This window comes from Choloepus didactylus, chromosome 5 (genome assembly GCF_015220235.1).
Source record: "Choloepus didactylus isolate mChoDid1 chromosome 5, mChoDid1.pri, whole genome shotgun sequence".
In the NCBI taxonomy this organism is placed as follows: Eukaryota; Metazoa; Chordata; class Mammalia; order Pilosa; family Megalonychidae; genus Choloepus; species Choloepus didactylus.
The window spans coordinates 52,402,007-52,413,470 of NC_051311.1; the positions used below are offsets into that span (position 1 = coordinate 52,402,007).

The following is an 11,464-nucleotide window of genomic DNA, read 5'->3' on the forward strand; positions in this document are numbered from 1 at the left end:
GTTGATGGCATTGTTAAGATCTTCTGTATCTCTGCTGATGTTTTGTCTAGTAGTTCTATAAATTGTTGAGAGATGGGTACTCCAGTCTCCAACCATATATGGATTTGTCTATATCTCCATTCATTTCTATCAGTTTTTGCTTAATGTATTTTTTTTTAAAATTTTTATTGGGATTGTTCAGATACCATACAATTATCCAAAGATCCAAAGTGTACAATAAGTTGCCCCGGTACCCTCACACAGCTCTGCATCCATCACCACACTTAATTTTTGTTCAATTTTTAGAAACTTTTCATTACTCCAGGCCAGAAATAAAGTGAAAGATGGGGGGGAAAAAAAGGAAAAGAAAAGGAAACTCGAATCCTCCCATATCACTAACCAACCCCCCTCAATTACTGACTCGTAGTGTTGGTATAGTAAATTTGTTACTGTTTATGAAAGAATGTTGAAGTACTACAAACTGTAGTATATAGTTTGCAATAGGTATATATTTCTTCCCTATATGTCCCTCTATTGTTAACTTCTAGTTGTATTGTCATACATTTGTTCTGGTTCATGGAAGAGTTTTCTAATATTTGTACAGTTAATTATGGATATTGCCCACCATAGGATTCAGTTTTATACATTCCCATCTTTTGACCTCCAACTTTCCTTCTGGTGACATATATGACTCTGAGCTTCCCCTTTCCACCTCATTCACATGCCATTCAGCGCTGTTAGTTATTCTCACATCTTGCTACCTACACCTGTTTATTTCCAAACATTTAAGTTTGTCCTAGTTGAACATTCTGCTCATACTAAGCAACCACTCCCCATTCTTAAGCCTCATCCTATATCTTGGTACCTTATATTTCATGTCTATGAGTTTACATATTATAATTAGTTCTTATCAGTGAGACCCTGCAATAATTGTCCTTATGTGTCTGGCTTATTTCACTCAGTATATTGCCCTCGAGGTTTTGTCATCAACCCATTTTTTTTTAATATGGTTTTGTTTACTCACCATACATTCCATCCCAAGTAAATAATCGATGGTTTTCTGCATGGTCATACATTTATGTGTTCACCACCTTCACCATTATCTATATAAGAGCATCTACATTTCTTCCACAAGGCAGGAGGGAGAGTCAAAGAAGGTAGAGAGGCAAAAGAAAGAGGAAAAAAAGACAGCTAGGAAGCAGCAAAAGGAAAAATAACCTTAAATCAAAGTAGAATAAAGAATCAGACAATACCACCAATGTCAAGTGTCTAACATGCCTCCCCTATCCCCACCTCTTATCTGCATTCACCTTGGTATATCACCTTTGTTACATTAAAGGAAGCATAATACAATGATTCTATTAGTTACGGCCTCTAGTTTATGCTGATTGCATCCCTCCCCCAGTGCCTCCCCATTTTTAACACCTTGCAAGGTTGACATTTGCTTGTTGCCCTCATAAAAGAACATATTTGTGCATTTTATCACAATTGTTGAACACTAGATTTCACCAAGTTACACAGTCCCAATCTTTATCTTTCCTCCTTTCTTCTGGTGTCTCACATGCTCCCAACCTTCCTCTCTCAACCGTATACATAGCTATCTTTGTTCAGTGTACTTACATTGCTGGGCTACCATCTCCCAAAATTGTATTCTGAACCACACACTCCCGTCTTCTCCTATCACTCTGCATTGCTCCCTTTAGTAATTCCTGTAGGGCAGGTGTCTTGTTCACAAAGTCTCTCATTGTCTGTTTGTCAGAAAATATTTTGAGCTCTCCCTCATATTTGAAAGACAGCTTTGCTGGATATAGGATTCTTGGTTGGAGGTTTTTCTCTTTCAGTGTCTTAAATATATCACACCACTTCCTTCTTGCCTCCATGGTTTCTGCTGAGAGATCTGCACATAGTCTTATTAAGCTTCCTTTGTATGTGATGGATTGCTTTTCTCTTGCTGCTTTCAGGATTCTCTTTTTTGTCTCTGACATTTGATAATCTGATTATTAAGTATCTTGGCGTAGGCCTATTCAGAACTATTCTGTTTGGAGTACGCTGAACTTCTTGGATCTGTAATTTTATGTCTTTCATAAGAGATGGGAAATTTTCACTGATTAGTTCCTCTATTATTGCCTCTACCCCTTTTCCCTTCTCTTCTCCTCCTGGGATACCAATGATACGTAGGTTCTTGTATTTTGTTTCATCTTTAAGTTCCCAGAGATGTTGCTCATATTTTTTCATTCTTTTCTCCATCTGCTCCTTTGCGTGTAGGCTTTCAGTTGTTTTGTTCTCCAGTTCTTGAGTGTTTTCTTCTGCCTCTTGATGTCTGCTGTTGTATGTTTCCATTGTGTCTTTCATCTCGTGTGTTGTGCCTTTCATTTCCTTAGATTCTACTAGTTATTTTTTTGAACTTTCAATTTCTGCCGTATATATGCTCAGTGTTTTCTTTACAGCCTCTATCTCTTTTGTGAAATATTCTCCAAAGTTTTTGAATTGATTTAGCATTAGTTGTTTAAATTCCTGTATCTCAGTTGAAGTGTATGTTTGTTCCTTCGACTGGGTCATAGCTTCGTTTTTGTTAGTGTAGGTTGTAGTTTTCTGTTGTCTAGGCATCTGACCTCTTAGGCCACCCCAATAAGGTTTTCCCAGATGAGAACAGGTTCAGGTCACAGAAGGAGGAAATATTCAGTATCTGGTTCCCCTGATGGTTTTTCTTAGAGGATTAATAACACCTGTGCTTTTCTGTTTGGCAGGTGCAGTCTATCACCAGCTGTGTAAGGGGGTGTGGCCTGTGGCTCTCCTCCCCCAGGCTTTGGGGTCTGGTTCTAGAAAGGTGGGCGGTAAAGCTGGGCCCCTCCCTTTCCTTTGGGAAGCTATGCCCCCTCCAAAGAGGTCACCGCCTATCAGGAAGTTCTTTGTTTCTTTGACTCTGCTGATCAAAGTATTTTGATTTTAAAATAGCTGAGTCTTTACTGTAAAGTGCTGCGGGCTGAAAGCGGCTGCAGTTTTCTCCACAGAAAGCAAAAGGGACAGAAAAGCTCCCAGGTTCACCCGTCAGCCTCTGGGCTTCTCGTCCTGAGACAGATATGTCCCCCGACTCTCCCAAGGTCAGTTGTCCCCAAAAGCCTCTGTCTGCTCGTTGAGGATTCAATGTCTATATTTAGCAGTTAACATTAAAACCCCAGTTGGAGCTGGGCTGAGAGAGTGCTGTTCTCTAGCACCGTGCGGCTTCTGTGAGGGAGGGGCTCTCTGCTCTCAGCGCGGGTCCGCAGTTTTACTTACAGATTTTATGCTGTGATCTCGGGCATTCCTCCCAATTCAGGTTGGTGGGTGATGAGTGGGCAATCACGTTTGTCTCCCCGCAGTTATTCCTGGTTATTTACTAGTTTTTTGGTCATTTATGAATTGTTCTTGGGGGGACTAACAGTTTTCCACTTCTCTCTATGCCGCCATGTTTTCTCTTAATGTATTTTTTGAAGCTCTCTTTTTTTTTTTTTCTGTGCATACAACTTTAGGATTGCCATGTAGTTTGAGTGGTGTTTCCATTTGCTAATGCTGCCTTTTCACAAAACACCAGAAATGGATCGGCCTTTATAAAGGGGGTTTATCTGGTTACAAAGTTACAGTCTTAAGGGCATAAAGTGTCCAAGGTAAGTCATTAACAATCGGGTACCTTCACTGGAGGATGGCCATTGGTGTCTGGAAAACCTCTGTTAGCTGGGAAGGCACGTGGCTGTGATCTGCTCCAGAGTTCTGGTTTCAAATGGCTTTATCCCAGGATGTTCCACTCTAGGCTGCAGTTCCTCAAAATGTCACTCTTAATTGCTCTTGGGGGTTTTTTACTCTCTTCGCTTCTCTGGAGCAAACAAAAGTCTGCTTTCAACAGCCGTCTTTAAACTGTCTCTCATTTGCAGCTCCTCTCTCAGCTCCTGGGCATTCTTCAAAGTGTCCCTCTTGGCTGTAGCAAGCTTGCTCCTTCTGTCTGAGCTTATATAGTGCTAGTAAACTGATGAAGGTCCACGCTAAATGGGCAGAGCCACGCCTCCATGGAAATTATCTAATGAGTTATCACCTACAGTTGGGTGGGTCGCATCTTCGTGGAAACATTCAATCAAAGAATTCCAATCTTCTAAGCACTAATACGTCTGCCCACACAAGACTGCATCAAAGATAATGGCATTTTGCTGGACATAATACATTTAAACTGGCACAGGTAGTTAGAACTTTTTATCTTTATGTAATAATATTCTCTTTGCCCCTTGTCTGGGTTGCTTTTTAAATTTAGAGATGACGGATCTCTTTTCTTTCAATACTGCAAATCTGGAGTAGGACATGGCAATCTGCATTTTAACACCATTTTAAAAGATGATTGTTATAATTGGGTATTATTCAGAATTTTTGTTTGCAAACAATAGAGATTGATGTTGGTCAATGTGGGCATAAAAGGAATTTACTGGAAGAATACCCAGTGACATCTCCTGGATTGCTAGAATCCTGGTATGAAGCAAAGCCTTGTGTCCCCATAGGAAAGCAAAAAAGACTAAGCCGTTGCTCTCCTTGTGACCCTGGCTGGTGTAGTTACGTGACCTCTACTCAACTCATCAGGGTCTCACATCACCCAAATGTGAATCTTGTGCAAGGGATGTGAAATAGGGATAGTTCAGAATTCATTCTGGTGGTCGCCAAAATTTTGGTGTCCAATAATGTTAAGTGCTGGCAAAGGCAGAGTCTGGTCACACACCGCACTGTGGCATGGTGGGTTGTGGTTTGGATTGTCTGTTTTTTTTTGGTTTCTAATCCTTTATTGAGCCTGGTTCTCCAGCCTTCTAGCAACAAGCATATTTGTAGTTATACAGACTCCTGCTTGGGGAGTTTTATAATTTATTTCAGGAGCCAAAATCAGAGAGTAGTACCAACCACTTGCCAGTTCAACTACGAAACAGTTAAAAAAGGTTAGTATGATGGGTTCTGTTTATTTGACCAGTGACATTTATTTATTGGTTTGGAAGACAACCATCTTTATACACAGGGGTTGAGCTTCCTTATTGTGTATTTTAGAGGAACCTGAGTGGTGGTAACAACACTAGGTTGCATGTCAGGGACCTGTATGTGACTGTGGAAAAGTAGTCACTTACCCTTGCTCTAGGCTCATCTGTAAAGTCAGAAGATTGCACTATACTAGATGATTTTTAAGGTCTCTCCAAATTGCAATATTCTGTGATTCTAGAGAGATTTGCTGTTCCTTAATCACTTTATGGTTAACTATTGTTGTGAGATTAGTTGACAATTACGCATTGCTGTTTGCCATCTTTGGACACAGTGATGGAGAAATTGAAAAGTGAGATGGAGTATTCACATTAACCAGGATAAGGGTGAGAAGTGCCAGGTCAAAGGATGCAAATAGATTAGCAGAAAACAATTCTTACTGTGGAAAAATGGATACCAAACAGAAAACATTGATTTGTTATGCTTTATGAACAGGGACCAGAAACATTAGTAATTTTTTCAGAGGCCCTGAGATCACATCTTTTCTAAAAAGATTACATCTTTTCTCCTGTTGCATTCTGTCAGGACTGAAGGGGAGAATGGAGGTGTGGGGGAGGGGCTATAGCATGAAATGAAAGGGTTAGAAGTCACACAAGCTGAATTGGTATGAAAGAGACAGTCGGAAAACAGGTAGGTCTCCTGTCTTCCCCAAACACTGAAATTTTACTCTGGAGATATTTAAGGGGTGGACATAGGAGAGAAATAAGCTGATTGGTGTGTGTTAATGTCATTCCCAGTTCAGGGCCCAAAGAAATAACAGATCTAGGATTCAGGAATGCACAACTCACATAATGGCTGTAAAGGGCCATCATTTATTTGGTGGAGTCTGTCTTTATTTTCCCTTTGACATAAAGGCTCAGTTTAGAAGTGGTTTGGGTTACAATAACTTGCTTCATTTTCTTGTGGCTTGCAGGTTCTTATGAGTGCATCATTCCTGGGGGCCCTGTGTCTCTTCTCATCTGTCTGCTTTGTATGTGCCATTTCTGCATTTACTCTCCCCATTGAGACCAGAGGACGGGCCTTGCAGGTAAGTGATGCATGAAACTAAGCATTCTTAACTACCAATTTTGATCAAAGAAAATGAATTGGTATACAGGCATCCTTCTTTTAAGCAGACATGATGATATCCAAGTGTGTGCCAGCAGAATGTTATCTTTGTTTAGTGGACAATGATAGTTTTCCTTCTGGGTTACCCAGTTTGCCCTGCATGAGGATCATCAAAGTTAAAACAACCAATAATTCACTTTTGTTAAAATAAAAACTCGAGCAAATTTTGGTTAATTTCAGATTTATTGAATCAACTCATGAACTGGGGAAACTCTAATGGCCACGAGGTAGAGAGGAGCTCTGCTGAACAAAGAGAGCAATGGATTTTTATAGGCAGAATAAGCAGATACAAGGGGAAAGAACTTTTATTGGTTAGTGCGGAATACATTTCCTAATACGGTTTGTGCAGGTGGTTGCTTAGGAGTGAGGAAGGTAGATGGTGATAACTGATTGACTGTATTTTAATTTGGGTTTCTGGATGAGCTGGGCACTTACAGGAAATAGAAACTTGTTAGGTTTTTAGTTTTGCTGAGGTGGGGCTTGCTTAGCATGGACACCTCCATGTTGGGCTTACCAGATTTTACTAAGCACAAACCTATGCATACGGTAAAAGTTGTAGCTTGAATAACAGGAATTAGGATGAAAGATAGTTGCTCAGGCATTCAACACTTTCTACTTTTCTATCTGTGTATAAACTTTGATGCAGAGCTAAAGAGGACCATGGAACAGAAAAAGCTGTTTTTGTTTTCCTTAGAGTCACATGGTTTTTACATATTAGTCCAGGCCTTCTTCCCCCTAATGTACTATCAGCTGCCTGTGATAATAGCTGAATTGAAAGCTTCAGTGCTGCACTAGTTGTCATCCAATATTACTAACAATTGCTGGACACCAACTCTTCACTTTATTTAGCAAAAGTCATAAAAAAAGGGTAGCCCAAAAGTATAAGGCATACTTCCAGGGACAAAACTGTCAATGGAAGGTTCTCTACCAGCCCTTTGTCCTTATTCTTGGATTCAGTGAAAAATGGTCATTGCAAAATACAGGTGCTGGCTCAGATGTTTTTTTGGCCTTACAAAACGCAAGGCTTGTTGCTTGTATGCCAGGGTGTGTGTATGCATGTGGTAGGGGTGGTGGTGGTTGTAGTTAGGTTATTTAGTTAGGTTGACCCTGAGCTGCTGCCTCTGAATGGGGCTGTGGAAAGTCACGATGCTTCTATGGCTGACTGCGACTTGTCCTCTCGCCCTCGCCCTACTTATAGTATACACACACGTTAACTTTCGTCTTGGCACAGATGTATTTTGTTGTGAGTATATGTAGATGAGGAAGGCACTATTGAGTAAAGAAAAAAATAAGGCTTACACCATGGTCTTTATTTTTTCGCTTTTAGATCCAAGATGTGCTATTTTATTTTTGTCCTAGCTTGTTTAAAGTACTATGCATTTAAGTCATAGATTAGACCTGTCATGTAGTTATGAATTTAGGGCTTTATTTAGGTTTCTTATTTGGAAAGGTGACCCATTCATTGAATGCTTAAAGCCAGAGACTGTGTTAGATGATTCATATGCTTCCCTTTAAACAAGGGACAGATTAGCATACCCTTTACACACATGAGTAACTTGTATAAAGGAGCACACCAGCACATAATGGGGCTGGGATTTTAACAAGGCTGCAAAATTAAATGATGATAAATCTTATGCTAATTTTCCATTCCCTGATAAATTTTTATGCTGATTTTATTTTTTAAGTAGTGTTACAAATAACGACACATACATAAAGTCTGGCTTGCCATCTAATGTGTCCTATGGGTGTCCAATTCAAGTCACATCCCCTTAAAAAGAACTATTTCCTTTTTCTGTTGTGGAACTTGGTTTTAGTACTGTGATGAAATCACTTTGTGTATCTTCGTAACAGCTTTTTAAATATTTTTGTACAACTTTAATATGTAATAAATAGAACTGAATGGGCACATAAGCCCTTGGTGGCTTTGCCACTCAATAGCTATGTGCCTTTGGGCAAACTTTAAAAATTATTTTGACTTGTTTTTGAAAAGATTTGACTAGATTATTCCTAAAAACCTGTTCTCACTCTAAAATGCTATGAATTTCAAGATTGACAGGGTAACAGTAAGATAGTGGAAATACAGATTTAAAATTCTTGGGTGAACCTAATCTCAGCATGAGTTATTTCTCATTTGCAAAAAAAGGTGTTAACATACGTACCTTAGTTTTGTGAGGACTTAACATATGACACAAAGCTTCTAGAGATTTTTAGAGTATGCCAAAAAATTTAACTTCCTTCCAACAACACACACAGCATTCTTTTAACTTCACTTGATCAACATATTATAGGTAATATTAATTCCATTTAAGAACTGCTGTAAGAAATACATTCCTTTCGATTAGTCTGGTAAACTAAATCTCCCAATAAAATCTAGAGGATATCCATAATTCAAATATTTCTATATATCTGTACTGCACTAGAAAATAATTGAAATATAAAGCTAGCATTGCATTTTCAGGTATACAAAAATAAATGCTAGGACCTTAATTCCTTGCAAATTTATTAAAGGACCTATCTTTTATTGCTAGTTTGTACTGTCAGATAGCTAAGTATGAATGGAGAACACTTCTAAAAATTAATTTATTAAATCACTTTTTTTCCAGCAAATTAAATGAAGATCTGCAAAAGCTATGTCTACCAGAGAAGAAAAATGCACTTTAGTTTTCACAAAGAGCTTCACATTTTTTAAAACTCAAATTTTATTTCTGTATGCTACTTAGGTAATTAAGGAGCTGATTATGTGTTTTTAAAAAAATAAGACACAGGGGATGGAGCAGTTAACTGTAAATTGATCTCTTCCCTGGGACACTCTATACAAAGAACTTTTCTAAAGTAGTCTTTAAAATTGGAAAGGTGTGTGGTGGAAGGTGGCTTTTAACATCAAGTGTGTTAATCTTTATATGAATAAATCCTAAATATCAGATAAAATGCATATACATTGATATTTCCCCATAAAGTTTGTAGCTGAAGTTGGCCTGAAATTTTGTAGTCAAGAATTAATATCAAGCCTTTCAAACAACTAGAATAGTCATTAACAATTAAAGTTAGTATATTTAAGTTGTGGTCTCCATAGTTCATTAATCATCATTTCCTACTGCTAAAATATGCTTAAATTAGCATAAGCTGAGTATATAGTCACCAAGAAGCCAGAAATGCATTTTTCCATTCTAATTTCATTATTTTATGAGGGAAATCTTTCAGTCCCATCATTTGACAGAGAATGAAGAATGCAGTGAGCTTTCCTACACTGTAATTTATATGTTGTTTGTTGGCAACTGCTGCATGCGTGTCTTTGTATACCACACTCCCCTAGACTAGGTGTGCTGGGGAAAGGAAACACCTAAATCTTTTAGGTTTATATTTATTGTTACTGTTCAGGCTAGTTGTTGAGGGCCAGTGAGGTTGGGGAATCCAAGGCTGGCTCACCCATTCCTCTCACTCCCACTTTGCAGAGGAAAAAAGAACTTGGTTGTAACAATGAAGTGTTACACCACTAGCAAACCATGCTATGGTTTTTAAATGGGGGATGTGGATAATTCCTACTTGAATTACAAGGCATAAATGTCTTAAAAAGTCAGTAAACTTTTTCTGTAAAGAGCCAGACAGTAGGTATTAGAAAATTTTAGGCCAAAATATTTTTGATGCAAAGACGTCTTAGGTATACATTAGAGTTAGCCATACATTAGAGTTAGCCAAACAACCCACCAAAATCTTAATTGAAAATTCCCAAGTTGAGGTTAACAGCAATTTATAATTAAAATCAAATGATAGCAATGATTGAAAATCAGTCAACCAATGACAAGGCTGATACTAAATCATCTTCACAAGGGTTTCACTAACTAACTAACTAACTCTCAATATCTGTATGGACATTGAGGCTTGAGGAACTTGGCAACGTGGTCCAGCCTAGTGCCTAGTCTTTGTAAAAGTTAAATTAGCCTACAGCAAACTTGTAACATAATTTTAACTGAATACCAAATTTGAAAAATCCTCTAACTCGTGTAATATTGCTTATGTAACTTACTAGTTTTAGTTATTAGTTAAAATGAAAGTCAACAAATTTCAAGTCACTCATCTGTAAGAACTTGACTTTTTGGATTGGTTTCCCAGCCTGCCCAAAGATCAAGAGACAGTACTGGGTGAGGTATTGAAAACAACATAACTAGATTATCTGTATAAGCCCATATGCTTTTTGTATAAGGATATATAAAGGTTGAATTGGTCTGAATCTAAAAGTTTTATATATAGAAGGAAATTTGATTCTCTTAAAATTCTTTAAAGCAGTTTATAATGGCAAAAAAAATCCATTTTTAATACGAATGCCAAAACTTCTGTTTTGGGTTCTTTGTATATCGGGGCTTCTTAACGTATACTTTCATTAGTAAAAGATCGGTTTAGATAACAGCATGTTTGCATCATCGAAATCTGCTGGTTCCTACCCACCCCGTCTTCACTGATTTTCTTGAGGGAAATGCCACTGCTCAGGTGAGTACATTCCTAATTCAAGGGTGAGAAGTACTTAATACTGGTTGATCAGTATATTCCATCCCCATCCCTGTGACAATTGGACTTCAATCATTTGCAATGGAAAAGATCGATTCCTGACTGACTTTTCTGGTTCACTAGTCTTATTAAAGGCATTAGTACCTACAATTACAGAACATGGGTAAAGAATTCAGGTTCACAAGTATTCTAATACACATTAGAGGATGTTAAAATAGACTTTCCGCCACACTACAGTTAAACATGTGGGAAAGAAAGGATTTTGTGAAACATTTCACTTATAACCTCCACGGAAGGATTTTTTTAGGACTCAAAAATAGTACTTCTATTATTCTATTTAAAAATATTGAACAGATTCTACTTTAAGATTCAAATAGAAGATTGTCCCCACTCCCCACCAAAGTAAGTTCTATTAAAGATCCAATATTGATTTTTTTAAACTAGTTATAATTTCTGAGTTAAAACTTTCCAAACTTTATGGGTGAAATGAACATAAGTAAACTTTCTATGAGACTTATAAAAGTCCTCCTCCGGCCTGTCGTCCCTCTACCCTGCCACTGGGTTTCCAGTAAGTAGAATCTTTCAAGGCATCCTAGATTCTCCTACTTTCAGGAGGTTGGGGTCTTTGTGGGGGCCGAGGGGGGGGGGAGGTGGAGGTGGGGTAGGGATCAGTGATTGAAGATAATTATCACTCTCTTTCCTGTTTTACAAATTATTTTTTTATTTGTCCTTCAGGGCTGTTGAGAGAACTGAAATAAATATGCTAGAATACTTTTTTTTTTTAAAGATTACTTTCCTATGCTATTTATGGACTAGTGCCTAGTCCCTATAAATA

General features: G+C 38.1%; 1 protein-coding gene across 4 annotated transcripts in view; it reads left to right on the forward strand.

Moving 5' to 3' along the window:
- SVOPL (SVOP like) overlaps nt 1-9,129 on the forward strand; it is a 106,759-nt gene extending 97,630 nt beyond the window's left edge. The window contains exons 15-16 of one of the 4 annotated variants that reach the window (XM_037836073.1): nt 5,933-6,046; nt 8,730-9,129. In XM_037836073.1, coding sequence (XP_037692001.1) covers nt 5,933-6,046; nt 8,730-8,741 — 126 coding nt within the window. In that variant the 3' untranslated portion in view covers nt 8,742-9,129. Of the gene's footprint in view, nt 1-5,932; nt 6,381-8,729 lie in introns of those variants that run through there. The other 3 variants (XM_037836074.1, XM_037836072.1, XM_037836075.1) reach the window with 3 other exon arrangements.
- Nucleotides 9,130-11,464: the final 2,335 nt, after the last annotated feature.